The sequence below is a fragment of the Raphanus sativus genome, chromosome 6, assembly GCF_000801105.2.
Source record: "Raphanus sativus cultivar WK10039 chromosome 6, ASM80110v3, whole genome shotgun sequence".
Lineage (NCBI taxonomy): Eukaryota > Viridiplantae > Streptophyta > Magnoliopsida > Brassicales > Brassicaceae > Raphanus > Raphanus sativus.
Window position 1 is genome coordinate 43970839 of NC_079516.1, and position 19365 is coordinate 43990203.

Genomic DNA, 19365 nt, shown 5'->3' on the forward strand with positions numbered 1-19365 from the left:
TCTTTGCACACAGATTAATAAAACATTTAATTTTACATATTTCCAAAATAAAAATACTATTACCAATACACATCGACCAATATAAAAATAGAATAAAAAATATTTTCAATAAATTTTGCATTGAAAACCGAAAACGACACTTATTTTGAAACAAAAATTTTGCTCTAGAACGACATATAATTTGAAACGGAGGGAGTAACAAGTTGTATCAAAGCTTAGAGAATGGTGCCGAGTGGTCTTGTATCAAAAGTTTTTTAAACAAAAAGTAGAGTTAAACGGCATGTTCCATTGGTAAAAACAGTGGTACAAAATGAATTCCAATTTCGCCAGAAGATTGAAGAATTGCCGGTTTACGTAGTTTTTGGTTATTAGGCTCTTTTTCAAAAAAAGGTTTCATGTTAATCAGAATTAGATTTTTTTTTATATTACTTTATTTTTTCTAACTTCTGAGATGAGACTTGGATTGACATCTAGGAAAACTCAAACAAATGTGATTTACTTGCGGTTCTATCACTCAACTATTTTAATGGCTACATCACTTGTTATTTAAAATGTGATTAGGTTATTCTATTATTCCACTTTGTTATTCTAGTCAAACTTGTTACAACTTACTTACACTTTTTAGTTTGCTATTCTAGTCACATGTATTTGTTTTTCTTTTTCCGGGGCAGATTTAATTACCCTCAGCCGTGAATCCCTGAGAGATGAAAGGAGGAGGTTGTTATTTATTCGGCGGTTTGATGTCCCCTAGTAATGGAGTTAATCATAGTGACAGTGGTGAGGCTAACAATCATATATGTCGTCAGGCATTTGTTCATCATTAACAAAAACAAAGCACATAGTCCAGTTACAGCGTTTGCAAGTTGCAACCACTGTAGGTGAGAGAATCTACAAATCTATTATCAATTTATCATACAAAAGTGCCTAACCAAATACTTGTAAACATATATTCTTCTATCAGGCACAGTCTAGTGGTAGTAGTAAGCAAGAGCTCAAGAATCGAATATGATACTTCTGCTGAAAATATAGAGGACAAGTCCCTCTATCTGACTAATCAATGAGATTCACATGTGCAAAGTTTATAAGGCTGAATCTATGACAAAGTAGTTCATAAGGCTGAAACTATGACAAAGTAGTTCATAAGGCTGAAACTATGACAAAGTAGTTCATAAGGACATTCTATCTATAGCCACGAGGGACACTTCATTCTCTTTAATCTGAAACAGAGAGACAATGCTGCAACCTATAGCCACGAGGGACACTCCCCAGAAGTTGAGGCGCTTCAGCTATCCCGTGAACCTCTCCTTCACTCCTCTCCAAAGCAATCATTCTACACCAAACCTCCTTCATCTCACCCCTACCAGCAACCTCTTCTTCCCACAAGAAGGCCAACTTTCCATAGTATTCAGCCATTGCAACAGACCAAACCTTGTTGAGATGAGTCAAACCACTAATCGCTCTCCATAGCCTCATCTCAGAGTCATACCACATCAACCCGAACCTAGCGTTATAAACGTAGAGCACATTGTTCATCACACAAGCACCCGTTCCCCACAACCATTTACCCTTAGTAGGCAAACCTAAACTCTCACAAGACCCATCTCTAGTATCATAGCACTCAATAGCGTCGTCAGAAAAACATAACGCACAAACTTTCCTGTTTAATGACACAGTTGCGGCGGCACTCCTCCACCAGTCTTGATCCTCAGGAACATGCGCTAGTTCCCACGTCTGCGTCTTCACGTCAAATGACTCCACGTGTATCTCGTCGTCTCTATAGCTCCCCATCACGTACACCTTGCTTCCGACTACACCCACGCTTCGGTATAGTCTAGCAGCTCTCGAACTAGGTCCTTGGCGAAACGTACCGGTTCTTGAATCAAGAACCCACATGCTTGACGAAGGAAAGAACGATCCACAGATAAAGAAAAGCTCAGGGCCTAGAGCGACGACGCAGGGTTCTTGCTCGATCTGACAAGGAAACGTGAGGTCGATGGAGACGAGGTGGTTCTCTCTTGGGTTATTATTCTCAGCTCTGCGGAGAGTGAACCAGTGTGGGACCCGGCCTTCATCATTGGTTTTGCCGACGAAGCAGATGAAGAGCGAGTCTCTGCTGAGGAGAGAGCGAATCTTGTGTATCTCCGGCGAACGAAGAAGACGGCTGAAGTTCTTGGATACGCAAGAGACGGTCGGGTGATAGCGTTTCGGCACGCGAGCTAGTATTTCCAAGACGATGTCGATGGGAAGCGAGGATAACCACGACGACGGCGGCGACATTGAGTGGTTTATGTTTAGCGGTGGCTCGTCGGCGTTAGAGAGCGCCACAGCGGCGAATGAACGTACGACTTTAGATATTTACTATTTTAGGGAAGTTAATGATACGACTCTTTTATCTTTTTTATACGAGGAGACTAGAACTTCGTATATTTAACTAGGGCTAGGGCTAGGGCTAGGGCTAGGGCGGGGGAGAATTACTTGCATGTTACTCGTGTTATACAAGTTACTCGTCCCGTAACTGTTTTAAATTTTCAAGTATTCATTGTTTTCAAGTATAAAATAATTACGGTATTAAAAATTGAGAAATTTGCAAGTATAAAAATTTAAGCTACTCGGCTTGATATTTATCTGTTACTTGCTCAGAGAATACACTTTTTTTCATTGTGAGAAGTAAAATAATGTTCCTGTATCGAGAGATTCATGTTTTTTGTTCAATTTTCTTCTTATAAGAGAGTCGATTTCTCTTATTTAATCAACGATAAAAAATAAAGAGGAAAAAATCTTCAAGAAGCTACCCGAGACCTTGGGGAGCCACAGTAAAACACAATGGTCATTATTATTAACCTAATAGAATGATCTTTCACTATTGTTCAACAGTAACAAATGATCCTCTAGTTTTTTTCGGTTTTGCATAAATATTCAGATCATTGCAAGAAGAAGCTAGAATTTTTAAGGAAACGTGAAACACAAGTTAGTTCCAAAGATATCAAACCATCTTATTGTAAATACTTTCAGGACTTGGGATATATAGTAACAAAAAAACATGCTTAGGGAGCTCACTGAGGCAGCTATATACGGCTGACAAAGAAGAGAAAGAAGAGACGGCGATGGTGTCAAAGCCAAGAGTATGCGTTGATGGAGAAGAGAATGGCCGAGCAGGAGGAGAAATGTAGATCGTTGGAGAATAAGCAGGCGGAGGCGTCCTCCCCGGAGAAAGAACAGATACTAACTGCCACTCTAAGCCGTGTAGACGAGATTGAGCTTCAGTTGTCTGAGACCAAGAAGGCAACCAGCCTCTTTTACTTTGAAGCAAACATACATACATATTTAAGTAAAGTGATTTTGGTGGCATTATTGGCGCTTTTTGGGTGTGTTAAATAACGTGTAGCAAGTAGAGTAATGTATGATGTATCTACCAATTTAATTTATTTTGTTTGAAATATTATAGAAATATTGTTTACACTTTACATAGAGTTATATAAGCTCAACAATGGTTGTAGAACAACCGAACAGGTTTGGGGTTTGGTTGGTTACTCTGTGGCTGGTTTCTCGGTGGGTTCTTCTTCTTCTTGACTATCTTGGAGCTTGAAAACACGGAAAATTGCTAGATTCGTATCTCCTGCGCCAATCACACACATAAAAAAAAGAGTGAGTCTATCAAAAAAAGATCCTACTGGCATATATATATATATAGAGATGGGAAACAGAGATTTTGGTGAGTACCAAAGGTGATTCGGGTTCCGGGAAAGGCAGGAGCAGCAACACCAGGGATCAGACGTTTGTCTTCGATGAATGTACCATTTGTACTGTTCATATCCGTTACAAGAAGGTTGTCTCTTTGTGTATCAATTGTCGCATGTACTCCCGAGACTGCCAGTGCACAAGATTTAGAAAAAAAACTTTGAACTCAAAACTGATACCATATTAAGTCTCACACTTCACTTCGAAGACTACAAAAGAAACGATCAAAACACTCCTCAAGAAGATATAAAAAAGAAAACTATACCGGTGGCCACAGGAATCACAACGTCAGCCTTTTCAGGTAGCCGTCCGATGGTAACTTGACCCTGCTCAGTTTGAATGAGCTTTTTTAATAAACAAGCAAACGATGCATGAATAGTAATTCAACTAATAGAGTTTTGTTTTTACTTACGGAAGAGATCTCGAAAGGAGCAGGCATTTCCACTTTGTAACCAATGTGTCTTGTGTCTCCATCTCCTGTTAAGTAAGTTTATTGAATCAAACACATATACTCAGTAAGATAGTGAAACTTGTAGCTGCTTTTGCTTTTTTCTTTTTTTTTACCAACTGGTTGGAGAAGCCACCGTTCTCTTTTGGTGGCAGAAGCTGGGGGTTGACTCCCATCCACGGAGGCGGAGGCGCGTGTTGTTGTTGTCCTCACCACCGGTGCATGGCTTCTGTGTTTCTTCTTGGCAATGAAGCTAATGTTACTGAACTGTTTGATCTCTTTCAAACAATTGACTGAAACAGCTCCGTCTTGGTTCCTCTTACCATTTAAGCAGGAGAGTGATGATGAAGAGATTGAGAACTTAACCCGTGAGCACAACTGGGATGTTGTTGATATCTCCATTTTTCTCTTCTTCTAAGTTACTTCTTGATAAACTAAAGATTCCTGCTTTTGATTGATCGATCTTCCAAGAAAAAGACAAGTTAAAAAGAAGAATAATAAAACCTTTGAAAAAAAACATTTAAGAGATAAATGACACGATATGGATCTGTGGCCACCATTATAACGCATACGGATAACAAAATCCATATAAAATCCGTTAACTTTTAATAAATAGTTTCGGATTTAATCTTATTAATTTTGCATTAACAAGTTTACAACTTTCACAAGGTTATAAGATAAAAACATAATATATATATATAAAGCGTGGAGGAGGATCATCGTCACAGAAGAAAGAGCTCTCTCTGTATCAGTTTTAAACATCAAATCAGACAAATGAGTTTTCTTGGTGATCTAAGAAACGTGGTGTGAAGGAGGAGAAAGTAAAGAGTTTGATTGATGCCTGGTCAGGTCATACATAGGCTTTTTTGCTCTAAAAGCAAAAGAGATGCTTCTTCTTCTTCATCTTCTGGAATTGAGCTTCTTCTTGACGGTCAATGTAAGCAAGCAACTCTTCTTGCCTCATCAGAGCTTCGTAAAGCGCTTTCTTAGTAGCTATGAGCTCTGCTTCAAGTGCATCCACTCTGCACACAGCTGCGTTTAATAGTTCCTCTTTCTCGCAAGGCATCTCATTCGGCTTTGTTTGGAGCGTCCCGATTTTTCCCTCTAGCTCGTTTAGTTTCTTCATCACTGAAGTTAGGAGCTCCGTCTCTGTGAGATCTGGTACTGGAGAAGGAGGGCGAGACTCCTCTTGAGTTGTTGCTACTTCACAGTTAGAACCGAGTAGTTCTGTTGCGTTTACTTCGGTTTGTGGTTGGGAAGCAGGAAGTTTCTTGATCACACGGAAAGGTACTGCTCGGAAGAATGTGAAAACTGCCATCACGTATGCTATGATCATTACTAGGACTCGAGCTCGGATGCCTTCAGGGTCCTTTGGAGCGGTTGGAGACATTAAATCCCCTAAAGGAGACAAATTGATAACATTCAGTTCAGCAGACAAGGAAGATGTGTTTCTGACATAGTTTTCAATACTTGTCCATAAACCATATTAACAACAGCTAACTAACCTTTTGAGGCAACTCTCTGGAAGGCGGGTTTCACTTTCCAGGTTGCATCAACGGCTTTGTCAACCATAGGTACATACTCATCATAGCCCAGAAGACCACCGGCCAAGCTCGTTTCACCCGTTATCTTTGCCTGCAAAGTCTCAGAGGAGAAGATACTATTAAGCATACACGGAATCTAATAACAGCCATACAGAATCTGAAATGCAACTAAGAACATAGAAGATTTTACCTCTTCACGAACAGGAGTCAAGCGGAGATGGGAGAAACTCTTTATTGCCTTTGGAGATCCGATATCTTCGGCATCAGATCCTGACTCTGCAGTTGACGTGTCACTTCCCTTTATCTGCGTTTAATGACAAGAGTCTTAAGAGATTAGGTTTTTAGTTCTAAGTTAAAGAACTACTAGTTCCAAGAGTCAATAGCTACTATATACCCATGGATATGATGGTTTTGCGTAAGCAATGACTTTCCCCTCGCTGTTCAAAACTTTCACCACCTGCTTCGCCCTATGTGCTCCTCCATGAAGCACCATCTGATGAAATTTTAAGACAAGATAACAAGCTGTGTCAGCTTTAGAACTGGGGCTATGTAAATAGGCAAAATGTCAATTAAATGACCTTCACAATTTCGGGGTTTTTCCAAGGTCCCTTGTCAGAAAGCATGCAACCACCTTGATCCGCGCAAGTACAAGCACCTCCCAAGAACTCAGGCAACTCGCTGTAAAAAAGATGCAGAGAGTTTTGGACATAAGCAGTGAAGCTTCCGAATAAGAGCCAAACAAAAAGTTTCAGAAAGTTTTAGGTTAACATACTTGGCATCAATCACTTCAAGCAGTTTGGTCTGGTACTTGTATCCAAGGACCTACATTACAATCGGCCCAAAGTGAATTCCATATATAGCTAACAGACAAGTATTTAAATAGAGACATAACTTATAGATGATCTTACATGAATTTTAGAAGATGTTTTGGGGTCTATAAACCCCTTCACAGTATTCCAGAGCAGCCTAAATCCAGGCCCTGCATTGACGATAAACATTTGGTGGAGAGTCTGCATAAAAATTAACACACATCCAAGATTAGCATATGATGAAAGATACAATCAGTACCTGGCAACGCAAGACACAGAGAAGGAGACTAAGTACCTCAGGATAATTGTCTCCGTCGATCTTTTGTAATCGCGTTATAAGCTCCCGAGCAGACTTGGTAAAGTTTTTCAATCCCTAAATAATAATAAAATATATATATATGAAGGCATGAAAATCGATACTAAATCTTAAAAAGAACTTCCAAGAGATTTGAAGGAGGAACTTACCACTCCCTGAACATCTAGAATAGTTGTGTTGGAGTCAATATGCTTCTTTGCAGCAATAGTACAGGAAGGAAACTTGATCATGAAGCTCCTCTCAAACTCCTTAACATGATATCTTACATATCGATCCATGCTTGTAACTTGCATGAGTCTGTTAGGATCAACTTTCCCCAGCCTTTCAATGTAAATGGGTCTGCCTTCTTTATCAACACCGTGATAACCGTGTGGGTAATACTTCAAAACCTCATTGATCTCTTCGAAATCAAAATCCTGTTGAGACAAATAAAAAGGTTAGGACAGGCGTTTACACTATCTATCTACTTGTTAAAAACATATACCTGAAGAATAGTGTCAGTGCCAAACTCTTTCCTCCACTGAATCATATCAGACCACATGTGTTTCGCTTTCTCAACGTCGAACTTCCTCGCCTTCAAGAACCTCAGCATCATGTGGTAGTCATCATGTCTACTCGGAAGCAGCTCGTCGATCAACAAGGCATGCCGAAACGCATCTACGGCCTGGAGCTCCTCGACATCCCTCACATCCTCGATGGAGACAGAGCTCACCCGTCCATCGCTCTTTCTTCTCCCGCTCTTCTTCTTGAGAGAGTGCTTGAACTTGGTAGACGCGTTGATCGCCTTCTTCTTCAGAGAACCAATCCTGGTCCTCCTCTCGTCCTCAGAGTTCTCAAAGTCGGACTTGCGTTCCTTCTTCTCATCACTGCTCAACAACCCCTCGAAACCTGTAGTGAAAGCTGATGAAACCCCATTAAAATTTGTCTACAACAAACATTGAAACAAGCTACATTAACTAAACAGCTCCAAGAGAAAGACATGACCTTTATCAACAATTACATTCCCATTTCTCCAATCAAACCTCAAGCTACTACATTAGCTCAAACAATTGAACTTTAAACCCTAAATTGAACGCAAGAGAAAGCGAAAAGAGACGAACTTTAACGAGAAATACGATTCCAATTGAAGATATAAAGAAAAGCTAAAGTAAACCCTAATAACAACATAATCGCACGGAAGTGAGAGAGAGAAGATTGAGATCTCTTTCTTACATGGTCTTGCGAATCGATCAAGTGGACCTGACATCTCTAGATTCCTCGGATCTCTCTCTCTCTCTCTCTCCCTAAATCTTTCTCGAGAAAAATTGGCTGATTCACGAATCAATTGAAACCAGCAAAAGTAAAATATCGAGCGGATCTATCTATCTACTTCTCTCTCTCACATTCGGAGTCCCTCACATTCACAAGAAGAAGAGCTAAAAATAAACAAATAGCGAGGCAAAAGTGGAGTCTAATTAGGAACCAACTCTGGAGGACTTTCTCACTTTCTCTCCTACCTCTCACCACCTATAATCCCCTCTACTTTGATTTCTTTTTTAATATTTTGCTCTTTATTCTAAAAATACCCCAACTGTTACACTCGTTTCCCGTTGTGTGCCCCACACTTTTTTTTGTCTTTCAATCTAACCCCTAAATTGACGGTGGTATTTCGTGAGGATTTTTAAATATCGGAAATTATAAAATTGTTTTTATCCAACTTGTAGTATTTTACTAGTATTTATGTACCTAACCTAATTTTTTCATATTTACCACGTATTGGCTTTTATTTTTTTTGCGTAACATCAATCATATTCTGATCTTTTTTTATAATATGGTATAATACCAAAAGAAAATATAAAGAAATCTATTTAATCAAATTTGGTCAAATAATGATATTTTAATTAATAATACTGTGATATATTGCATCTGGTTGAAAACTTATTATATAAAATTGAGGTTACGTTTGTTCAAATATAAAAGGTAGGCATAATGTTGGGGGGTGTATTTGGCCTCATGAAAACAATAAGGAGAAAGTGGAGAGATCATTGCTTTTGTCATCAACCGAGACAAATTCAACGGTCATTAATGGCCATAGGTACGGTTTTAACTGATCTACGGTCAACAGACCTGCAAACCTATTTACTCAGTGGTACAGGTTAAAATAATTTAAACATTTTATTTTTATTTTAAAATATGCGCCGACAAAATGACGACAACATAGGGGGATGGAGAAAATATAGTATATTCTTTTCACTATGACCCCACTTAATTTTGGATCAATTGTAAACTACCAAAACAAAATTTTGGAATTATTTCTAAGTTTTGTAACTTACATTAATATTTATATTTTCTCAAAACTTCATCTGGTTTATCTTGTTGTTGATACTCTAATAAGACTTGTGTTTATAAAAGTATTTGAATAAGGACAATTATGTTTTAAATTCTTATTAGATCATAGTCTATTCCATTTGTGGACTTATTTCTAAGTTTCAATTGTTCTCTTCTTAGAAAAACTTGCAATATGTTCTGTCAATCAATACAAAGCTAAGATTGACTGATTTTAACATTTTATACATGGGGTTATGTGAGAGCATTAGACTTTTGTTTCTTTATTTTTGGTCAGCTTTGACAATTAGAAGATGGTGTGCAGGAAAATGTGAATTGTTCATTAATAAGGGGGTCAATATGAAATTTCATTCGTTACCTCATACAATGGACCTACATAACACGTGGCAGATAACAGAGGATTGATAAAAGAAACAATTTCAAGTAAAATACGGAGCAACTAATGGAATGGTCAGTGGTCGTTAGGCCTTCCCATCTTTGAAATATTTATTATTTAATTGCTTACTTTCACGAAATGTATTTTTTCTAGAAATTGGCAAAAGAATGAGTTTAGGAAAAATATACTTATTATTAGAAGGTTCATTAATTGAATCTAACAGCACGAATATTGACTTTCAGTTAATGCAATGATCAGTCGAGTTATGATTGGCGATGTACCTTCTGGAGAATTTTTAATCAATCATTGCAATTTCACCATAACAACACTATTTAAACAAAAAATTAATAAAATAACGTTATTTGACCAAAAAAATTAATAAAATAACGTTAGTGAATTGAGAAATTCAAAAGACTAATCAGAAGATGGTATTCATTGATTTACGGTGACGATATATACTTGCATTTTAGATTCAAACTTAGTAGTAACTGATATTTCTCTTTGCTTAGTCCTAAATACCACTCGTTAGAGTTAACAAAAAGTTCCATACCATATCATAATTCTGGTCAGAAGTCTGGATCATTCAGTCCGGACCAAGTGAATAGTAATACCAAAACATGCTAATGAGCAGAATAGAAAAGAGAATAATGTAATCCAAAAGGACCAACAAAACGATAAAAGAGAGAGATGATCACCAGGTAAAATAATGAGGCTCACATGCTTCGTTGTGCACATAGTGATTTTGTTGTTCAATTACACTGCCATGGAGGCCCCGCTTGGTTGTAACTTTTCAGTAAGGCTGTCCTAGAAAAACCGAACATAAAAATTTAAAATATAGTAAGCGAACATAGTTGCAAAAAACTGCAACGTATCCAGTTTAACTTTTAAGTCATTGTTTTCACATACAATATACAATGTTACCAGGATGTACAATTTGTCAACTTTTCCATGCCAAATGATGTCTTTATTTTGAGAAGAGCTACGGTTACTGCAAATTAGTTTCAGGGGACAGCAAATTACTCAATCACTCTCAAACAGGAAAAGATTTTGAAGTATACAACTCAAGAATGGAGATCAATCTATATATGTCTTTTGGCCAGGTTGCTTTATAAGAGAAGTTTGTGGATCTTAAAATCACACTAAGTATTTTATAGTATTTGTTTGTAATAGATTATGCAAAAAATAACTAGTAGATCTATTCTATTAAAATAAAAATATACATACTGATAAATGTTAGGTCTAACTATTTATTTCATTTATTTAAAGAATTCTATCAAATTAAATTAATATTTAACATAAATATGATTACAAAAAACTTCAATATAAAAACTAATTTTTTAAAAAAATCAAAACAAAAAATATATCCTCTAAAACAATATCGAGAATCTTAATTTTCAAAATTAAGATTTTGAAGAGCGAGTCTGAATCTAGTAATTTTCATAAAACAACAACGATTTAAGGGGTGATTAGCTAGGCTGTAAGTTTGTAACTAGTGACTTTAGCTTTAATTTATATCTATAACCACTTAAGTTACCAATTATGTTTTAAGTAGTTTTTAAAGATAAAGTTATAAAATAAAAAATAGTTGTAGAAGCTTTATTTTCTAAAGCAAAAAAATATCGTTGTAGAAAACTATTTCCTTTTTAAAATATTGTTGTAAGAATATATTTCTTTTTCGTCATTTCTCTTATTTAATTTATACGACTACATCAAAAAAAATTTACAGTCTAAATTATACAGTAAATTTTCTACCGCTACAATGAAAGTTATTGTATTTCCCTTGAGTCAATCATGTACAAGACGTAATCTTTAAATACAACAAGTTCGATAGTCAGTTCCTGTAATCTAGCTTTAGATCCTAGAATATAGGAGAATATATGGTATATTCTAACACTCTCCCTCAGTCTAATCGTTTGGCGCCCGAACGGATAGACTGGATTTGAACTCGTTGAAAAGAGTTGTTGGCAGAGCTTTAGTAAAGATGTCTGCATATTGTGAAGAGGAGGGAACATGAAGAACTCGAACTTGACCCATATTAACCTTCTCACGAACAAAGTGAATATCAATCTCCACGTGCTTTGTTCTTTGATGCTTAACAGGATTGTTGGAGAGGTAGACCGCACTGATGTTGTCGCAGTAGACCAGAGTGGCAGTGGTGAGCGGACATTTGAGCTCGAGAAGAAGATTTCTTATCCAACATGTTTCAGCTACTACATTAGCCACTCCTTTATACTCTGCTTCGGAGCTTGATCTCGAGACAGTCGGCTGCCGTTTAGAGGACCAGGATATGAGGTTTTGTCCAAGATAAATGCAGTAGCCTGATGTGGATCGTCGTGTGTCAGGGCAGCCTGCCCAGTCAGCGTCTGTGTATGCTGTAAGGAAATTGGAGCTGGACTTGAATAGCTGCAAACCGTGTGATATAGTACCCTGGAGATATCGCAAGACTCTCTTGAGAGCAGTGAGGTGTGTGACTCTCGGATCGTGCATGAACAAGCAAAGTTGGTGAACTGCATATTGTATGTCAGGGCGCGTCAGTGTGAGGTATTGCAGAGCACCGGCAAGACTGCGATACAGTGTCGGATCATCTATCTTTGCGCCACCTTCTTGAGACAGTTTGGACTTCATGTCGACTGGTGTGCTTATGGGCTTGCAATCTTGCATTTGAGCACGCTGCAAAATGTCTTTGGCATAAGCAGATTGCGTTAGTAGCATACCTTTGTCGTTGTAGTCAACCTTAACCCCCAAGAAAAAATTGAGTTTGCCTTCATCAGACATTTCAAATTCTTGTCGGAGCAAAGAAGTGATGTGATGACGAAGTGAGGCCGACGAGGATGTGAGAAGGATATCATCTACATAGAGTAAAAGGAATGCCTCGTCTGATCCTTTACTGTATACGAACAGAGACGTGTCACTGTTACTCTTCCGGAAGCCAAGTCGTTCCACGAAGTCAGAGAAACGTGCATTCCAGGCTCGCGGGGCCTGTTTAAGCCCGTATATGGCCTTCTCGAGTTTACACACATGCTGCGGATTGGACTTGTCAATCATACCTGGAGGCTGGTGCATGTAAACGGGTTTATCAAGCTTGCCGTGGAGGAAGGCGTTCTTGACGTCCAAATGATGAACCTCCCATGACCTTTGCAGAGCGAGATGTAGCACTGATCTTATAGTCACTGGTTTCACGACAGGGCTAAATGTCTCATCGTAGTCAAGGCCTTGTTCTTGTGATTTGCCGTTGGCGACAAGGCGAGATTTGTGGCGATGAACCTTCCCCTCTGCATCAAGTTTATGCTTATAGAGCCACATAGAACGCACAATGTTAGCATCAGGTGGACGACGAACAAGATTAAATGTCTTATTCTTAATCAAAGCATCGTACTCAACAGTCATAGAAGGGTTCCAGTTAGGATCCTGAAGAGCTTTTAAATGACTGGTGGGAATGGGAGAGACAGTAGAAGTGTTTAGGTTAAGGACAGTTCTCTGTTTTCGTGTGCCATCTCTGCTCCTAGTAGTCATTGGGTGACGTTGAGGAGGAGCAGGAGGAGGAAAAATCAGAGGAGCAGGAAGAGATTGTTGGTTGAAAGGAGGCGGATTCATAGGACTCTCCAGAATGTTTTTAAAGATTGGGGAAGGCTCAGAAGTGATATCAAGAAAACCATACGGCAAGGGTGTTTTAGTGGTTTGAGTTTCGGCCAAAGGAAAGATGGTTTCATCAAAAATCACATGGCGTGATATGATGATTTTTCTGGTTTTGAGATCAAGGCAGCGGTACCCTTTGTGGTTGGTGGGATAACCGAGAAACAAGCAAGGTGATGATCTGGGTGCAAGTTTGTGAAGGGAAGAATGGTTCAAGTTTGGGAAACATAAACACCCGAAGGTTTTGAGATGAATATAGGAAGGCTTTTTTGTGAAAAAGAAGAGTGTATGGCACTTTGTTTTGGATGGAAGAAGAAGGAAGAATATTTAGGAGATGAACAGCAGTGTGAAGAGCTTCCACCCAATAAGTTGGAGGTAGACGAGCTTGGAAAAGAAGGGTCCTGATAGTGTTATTGATTGATCGTATCATTCTCTCGGAACGTCCGTTCTGTTGAGAAGTGTGAGGACACGAAAATCGGACCACAATACCATTGGAAGAGAAGAAGTTATGAAAGTTGGTATTGTTGTACTCGCCACCATTATCGCATTGAAAGGATTGGATGGAGGTGTGAAACTGCGTTTTAACAAAAGCAGAGAAGTGAGTGAACGTTGAAAACACTTCAGACTTTCTTTTTAAAGGATAAACCCACAGAAAATGAGTATAATGATCCAAGAAAAGCACATAATAACGAAAGCCACTGTTGCTTAAGATTGGTGATGTCCATAAATCAGAATGCACCAATTCAAAAGGAGAAGAAACAGTTTTATTTGAATCAAAGAAAGGAAGTTTCAAATGTTTACCCAGTTGACAAGCCTCACAACAAAGAGGAAGCTTGTCTTTATTACAAGAGATAGCATTATTAGAAATCAAAGTACGAAGAGAAGCATTGTTGACATGAGCGAGCCTTTTATGCCATAGATAAGGAGAGTCAACAACGAGAGCTTGATGAGAAGACGTCGGTTTATTGAGTAGACAAGGCACCGAGTATAGCTCTCCCGAACTGTCACTGCGGAGCAGAGTCTTCTTGGTGTTGAGATCCTTAATAGAAAAACCAAATGGGTCGAATTCGACCGAACACCAATTATCGTTAGTAAACCGACATACAGAAATGAGATTTTTAATGATATTAGGAGCAACGAGGACATTTTGTAAAGTCAATGGACGAGAAGTGGAAGCTAAATGAGCAGAACCAGAGGAAGAAATAGGAATACGAGAACCGTTACCAACCATGACTGTAATTCCGGTGCGATTCTTAAGAACAGAATTTAATATACCTGACGTCGATGCTAGGTGTGCGGTGGCACCTGAATCCATGTACCAATTAGCTGCGCCGGGATCCGCTAAGGTCATGGTATTGAAGGCATGTGCAAAGTCTGTAGTTGGTTGACATTGAGCATCAGTGAGGAGAGCCTGTTGAGGACGTTGTGGAGCGCTGCCGAGAATGCCTTTTGATTGTTGCTGAATCCAAGGCGTAGGATAGGTAGGCCACTGCATCATAGGTCCTGGCATGTAGGGCATTGGCCACGCTGGATTCCAGTTGTTGTTCCACGATCTCTGTTGATTGTTGCGCCCACGACCACGGCCTCGATTGTTATGTCTTCTGTTTCCATTGTTGAAGCGTTGAGTCTGTGGTTTCTCTGTGGAAGCTGTGAGAACCGTAGAGGAAGAAGCATTACCAGAGGTTGTTGGAGTTTTGTTGCCTTTCTTTAGCCTCGTTTCCTCATTGAGAAGCATGGTCTTGGCTGTGTCAAATGTAGGAAAAGGTTCCTTGTGTCTGATAACGTTAGTGATGTTATCGTATTTCTCATTCAGGCCGTTAATGAGGTACATCACAAGAGTTCGATCTGGGACAGCAGCATCGAGATTAGCCAAGAGATCAGAGATTGACTTCAAAGTCTGACAGTACTCCTGAACAGAGCGATCGCCAATTTCTGTTGTTCTCAGATCATGATCCAGCTGAATTGCCCTAGCTTCTTTGTTGTTTCTGAACTGGTTCTCTATGCGCAACCAGATGTCACGAGCAGAGCCACCGGTTTGGAACGTTGATTTAAACAGAGGTTGAGTCATCGTTCCGTATAGCCATAGCTTAACCAGACCATCCTTTTTCTTCCATGGAGTGTCGTCGTCGTTTGCTGGGAGAGATGAGCCGTCAAGGTGTCCGAGGACGTCGAAGGCGAGGCAGTGTGTGAGGAAGAGCTCACGCCAAGCATCGTAATTATGGTCGTCCAAATCCAAAATCAGAGGGATATGAGTTTTGATATTTGTAACCCCAAACGCTCGTTCATGAGCATTGACGTTTTGAGCCGCCATTGATATAGAGAAAAGAGAAGAAATAGGAGAATATGGGAGAGAAAGAGAGTTTTATCGAGAAGAAGAAGAGAGGAAAAAAAAAAAAGTCTCAAGAGCTTGTAGCTCTGATACCATGAAAGTTATTGTATTTCCCTTGAGTCAATCATGTACAAGACGTAATCTTTAAATACAACAAGTTCGATAGTCAGTTCCTGTAATCTAGCTTTAGATCCTAGAATATAGGAGAATATATGGTATATTCTAACATACAATCCAACCAATCAGCTCCGTAATCATATATTCCAGTTGACAAAAATGGATTATACTGATGAATGTCGAGCTACAAGTTCAAGAAAAAAAACAAGATCGAGAACTATAAAGGGATGACAAAGATTTAAGTTGTTGATAGAGATGTTGAGTGTGTATGATGAGTTTGAAATGTCCCTTGCTCTAGCCTTCGTCCTCTTTTTATCCTCGTTCTCGTTGCTTTCCTCCTATATTTCCACTTCTATTTCTCATCGTGATCTTGACGATCTCGGGATATCTTCCCCTCTTGTTGCCAAGAATAACGAGAGTTTTGGTGCATATTCTTTGACTCGAACTTATCAGCCTATGCCAGCTTGTATCGACCCTTATATCCAGGCGAAGATCGAACACAGTCCTATAGGCTCCTTCTTTACTGGCCTTAGATAACACTCCAAATGGATGCAGAATCCACGTCCAACAAAGCCCATTAGACTTATAAGCCCACAAAATCTTGGGCTGAATTTCAACTTTACTAATATAGTCAATGCCATAATAAGGACATTCAGGTGAATAGAATATCACTTGCGAGTTGTGACCAATAATACTGTAATTATTGATTGTTAGATGGCGCCGGCGAGAACAATACCAAAAGAAAAAAAAAAAGCAAACAAGCCACCAAAGCTTTCATCGTAATATGAAAAAGTAATACGGTTCAGTGGAACATTCTAAGACACGTGTACGATTCGGACACGGTCACACGTTTTGAATTTATTTGGTAACCGAAAAAACTCTGTCCTTTTCTTCTTCTTCCTGACAAGGAAACAGCGCAAAGCCTTTACATCACTACCTATTTCTTTTCTTTTGTGTGTGGTTGCATCGTTGTATAATTCTCACTTGTGACATAATATAAAAGACCCAAAATCTCTCTCATTCGCTATCTAGCGCGATAGGGAGAGAGATCGATTTACACGTTGATACGCACGCACGACCAGTAAGTAAGCTTTCTCTCTCTCTGTTCTTTATGTCCAGATTCATGCATGATTTACCTCACACGATGACTCTGATTGATGATCCTTAATTCTGGGTTTCTTGATAAGATCTGGTATTGTTGATGATCCTTGTTTTCTCCGTCACAAGAGAAATGGGAAAACATTGATCTCTTTCTTATATAATTGGTGGGATCAGACTTTTAACAAGTTTCGTTCTTGATTTTTCTTTTTTTTTTTCAAAAGGAAGGTATCAGGTATGGTGAAGGAGAATGAGTATTATGACATTTTAGCCGTCAAAACTGATGCGTCTGAAGCTGACATTAAAAAGGCTTACTACTTAAAAGTAAATCTCTTTTCTTTTTTTCTTTGTTATCATCAAAAATCCTTTATGAGTACTGAGGTTTTTAATGGTTTTTTTGATTCTGTCTCAGGCAAGGAAAGTTCATCCTGACAAGAACCCTGGAGACCCTCAAGCTGCTAAAAACTTTCAGGTGATGATGAGTTTCTTTTGTGTCACAATGTTGCTACTGTTTCTTATGGGTTTTGGTCAGCCCTATTGATGGAGTCTCTCTCACATTTCCTGTCCTTTTTTTTTGTAAATTAAAGGTACTAGGCGAGGCTTATCAGGTTTTGAGCAATCCTGAGAAGAGAGCCGCTTATGACAAATATGGCAAAGAAGGTGTTCAACAGTAAGTTTTGTTTTGTCTCTTTTCTTTATACAAGAAGACTCTGTATCTACCGTTTTATTTTAATAATATTGTGTGACACACACTTTTTTTTGTTTTGTTCAGGGATGCAATGGTTGATCCTGCAGCTGTGTTTGGTATGCTTTTCGGAAGCGAAGTATTCGAAGAATACGTTGGGCAGCTTGCACTTGCTTACTTGGCATCAATCGAAGCTGACTTAGAATCATACGAGCCTGACATCAGAAAGCAAATGCTCCAAGACAAGATCAAAGTAAACATTCTTTTTTAATCAAAGTAAAATAGTTTTCTTCTTTTAATAAATGATTGTTTACTTACTCTTCTCCATGTCCTTGCAGGCTCTTCAGAAGGAGAGGGAAGACAAACTCGCCGCTACGTTGAAAAACAAACTCGAACCGTTTGTGGAAGGACGTACCGACGAGTTCACCGAATGGGCGAACCAAGAGGCAAAGAGTCTTTCTTCTGCTGGTTTCGGGGAGGCGATGATGCACACGATCGGTTACATATACACGAGAAAAGCCGCTAAAGAAATAGGGAAAGGCAAACGGTTTTTGAAAGTGCCCTTCTTAGCTGAGTGGGTGCGTGACAAAGGGCACCACATGAAGTCTCAAGTGATGGCTGCTTCTGGTGCGGTCTCGTTGCTTCAGTTGCAGGACGAAGTGAACAGGTTGCATGAGCACCAAGGAGATAATAAAGAGGAGCATATTCAGAAAGCCATCGAGGCTAAAATGGATGCTTTGCTTCAATCTCTTTGGCAGATCAATGTTCTTGACATCGAGTCAACTCTCTCTCACGTCTGCCAATCTGTAAGAGATTCACACCAGGTTACATTATCACATAACCATCTTTCTTCTAAGTACTAACTAATTAATAATTGTTTTTGTCTCGTAGGTGCTTAGAGATCCAAGTGTTTCCAAAGATGTTCTTCGAGCTAGAGCCGCAGGACTGAGGAAACTTGGAACGATCCTCCAGGTGAGCAAAAAAAAAGGGTTCGTGACTTAAAAACATAACAGAGAAGCTCATTGAGTGTAGATATAAGGTTGTTGTTAATGTTTTGATTCATGAAGGAACCAATGTATAAACTAGACCATGAATATGTCTCTCTCTCTATGTTTCTGTTAGGGGGCTAAGAAGCCATACACCAGAGGAAGCAGCTTACGTCACGAAGCCGTGAAACTGGACACCGGAGGTTCTTCAAACGCGACGCCTTGAAATTCACATCACCTTTCGCCAGAAAAAAAAGAGAGAAACCTGAATTTCATAAGCTGTTTTCTTTTCTTACATATTTTGTTTGGCTATTGGCTCAAGTTTGGATTTGTCTTTTGGTCTTTTATTTTTAATTAATTTCATAGTTTTGTAGTGAGATTTTTCATAAATGAGATTTATCAGACCTATCCTAATTTCATAGTTTTGTTTAGACTCTAAAATTATAAACACTGAACCTGTAAACAAAAACCAAGTTTTGTAGGGTTAAAAACATAATTTTTTTTTTGTCAACGGGTTAAAAACATTATAGATTAGTGAGTAAATTGTTTTTGAGAAAAATGACCTTTTGGTTGTTTTTTGGAGATTTTAGAGACTTTTAAAGTTTACTTGCCAATCACAACCTAAACCGTTTAAAAAAATTTATTGAAATTTTTTTTCTATTCTAATTTGATTTTGTTTCTATAGAGTTACAAAATATCTATTAAACTAAAATAATTTTAGAATAAAAGCCAAATAATATGTATATTAAAACCATTAAAGATTCAGTAGTTTACTTATATTAATTACTAAATTCTGAAAGTTAAACTTTTGTAATTTAATTTATCATCATGAATTTTTTTTCTGTCTTAGTTTAAATAATATTTATGTTGTGTAACTATAAATATCGAATTTAAATAAACTAATTAAATAAATAATCAGTGACAACCTTTTTTAGCAATTTTTGGTGTTACAATTGCTATA

The 19365-nt window shown here is 38.5% G+C and overlaps 4 protein-coding genes across 11 annotated transcripts; 1 reads left to right on the forward strand and 3 right to left on the reverse strand.

Moving 5' to 3' along the window:
* Positions 1 to 994: 994 nt before the first annotated feature.
* LOC108811428 (F-box/kelch-repeat protein At2g44700-like) lies at positions 995 to 2481 on the reverse strand. The gene has a single exon (XM_018583474.2). The coding sequence runs from the start codon at positions 2275 to 2277 to the stop codon at positions 1213 to 1215; it is 1065 nt and encodes a 354-aa protein (XP_018438976.2). The 5' UTR covers positions 2278 to 2481; the 3' UTR covers positions 995 to 1212.
* Positions 2482 to 3401: 920 nt separating this feature from the next.
* On the reverse strand, positions 3402 to 4688 carry LOC108811431 (uncharacterized). Its single transcript, XM_018583477.2, has 5 exons — positions 4303 to 4688; positions 4151 to 4215; positions 4004 to 4064; positions 3721 to 3867; positions 3402 to 3616 (listed from the first exon to the last, which is right to left on the reverse strand). Exons 1-5 carry the CDS (start codon positions 4586 to 4588, stop codon positions 3528 to 3530), a joined length of 648 nt encoding a protein of 215 aa, XP_018438979.1. The 5' UTR covers positions 4589 to 4688; the 3' UTR covers positions 3402 to 3527.
* A 220-nt stretch (positions 4689 to 4908) lies between these two features.
* On the reverse strand, positions 4909 to 8374 carry LOC108811429 (phosphatidylinositol/phosphatidylcholine transfer protein SFH8). 2 transcript variants are annotated; one of them, XM_018583476.2, is made up of 11 exons: positions 8068 to 8374; positions 7340 to 7743; positions 7005 to 7271; positions 6835 to 6912; positions 6639 to 6740; positions 6503 to 6552; positions 6309 to 6408; positions 6125 to 6223; positions 5921 to 6034; positions 5692 to 5821; positions 4909 to 5584 (listed from the first exon to the last, which is right to left on the reverse strand). In XM_018583476.2, exons 1-11 carry the CDS (start codon positions 8099 to 8101, stop codon positions 5058 to 5060), a joined length of 1905 nt encoding a protein of 634 aa, XP_018438978.1. In that variant the 5' UTR covers positions 8102 to 8374; the 3' UTR covers positions 4909 to 5057. The 2 variants fall into 2 exon arrangements, with proteins under 2 accessions (XP_018438978.1, XP_018438977.1); XM_018583475.2 differs by having other exon boundaries at positions 7340 to 7755.
* Positions 8375 to 16430: 8056 nt separating this feature from the next.
* LOC108806289 (chaperone protein dnaJ 10) lies at positions 16431 to 18818 on the forward strand. Of its 7 annotated transcripts, none has more exons than XM_056987194.1 (8): positions 16431 to 16720; positions 16958 to 17057; positions 17146 to 17205; positions 17321 to 17403; positions 17506 to 17671; positions 17757 to 18242; positions 18310 to 18407; positions 18541 to 18818. In XM_056987194.1, exons 2-8 carry the CDS (start codon positions 16971 to 16973, stop codon positions 18590 to 18592), a joined length of 1032 nt encoding a protein of 343 aa, XP_056843174.1. In that variant the 5' UTR covers positions 16431 to 16720; positions 16958 to 16970; the 3' UTR covers positions 18593 to 18818. The 7 variants fall into 7 exon arrangements, with proteins under 7 accessions (XP_056843174.1, XP_056843171.1, XP_056843173.1 ...); XM_056987191.1 differs by having other exon boundaries at positions 16438 to 16720; positions 16962 to 17057; positions 18310 to 18390; XM_056987193.1 differs by having other exon boundaries at positions 16438 to 16716; positions 16962 to 17057; positions 18310 to 18390.
* The last annotated feature ends 547 nt before the right edge of the window (positions 18819 to 19365 follow it).

Bases quoted from the DNA above. Each gene is read 5' to 3' on its own strand.
- LOC108811428 (XM_018583474.2), bottom strand. From the start codon at position 2,277: ATGTCGCCGCCGTCGTCGTGGTTATCCTCGCTTCCCATCGACATCGTC.
- LOC108811431 (XM_018583477.2), bottom strand. From the start codon at position 4,588: ATGGAGATATCAACAACATCCCAGTTGTGCTCACGGGTTAAGTTCTCA. The intron at 4,216-4,302 runs GTAAAAAAAAAG...CTTACTTAACAG, and splicing joins GTGGCTTCTCCAACCAGTTG to GAGATGGAGACACAAGACAC. The intron at 3,617-3,720 runs GTACTCACCAAA...TGATTGGCGCAG, and splicing joins CGGAACCCGAATCACCTTTG to GAGATACGAATCTAGCAATT.
- LOC108811429 (XM_018583475.2), bottom strand. From the start codon at position 8,101: ATGTCAGGTCCACTTGATCGATTCGCAAGACCAT. The intron at 7,756-8,067 runs GTAAGAAAGAGA...GGGTTTCATCAG, and splicing joins TGATCGATTCGCAAGACCAT to CTTTCACTACAGGTTTCGAG. The intron at 6,741-6,834 runs GTACTTAGTCTC...ATTTTTATGCAG, and splicing joins ACGGAGACAATTATCCTGAG to ACTCTCCACCAAATGTTTAT.
- LOC108806289 (XM_056987191.1), top strand. From the start codon at position 16,971: ATGGTGAAGGAGAATGAGTATTATGACATTTTAGCCGTCAAAACTGAT. The intron at 17,206-17,320 runs GTGATGATGAGT...TGTAAATTAAAG, and splicing joins AAGCTGCTAAAAACTTTCAG to GTACTAGGCGAGGCTTATCA. The intron at 17,672-17,756 runs GTAAACATTCTT...ATGTCCTTGCAG, and splicing joins TGCTCCAAGACAAGATCAAA to GCTCTTCAGAAGGAGAGGGA.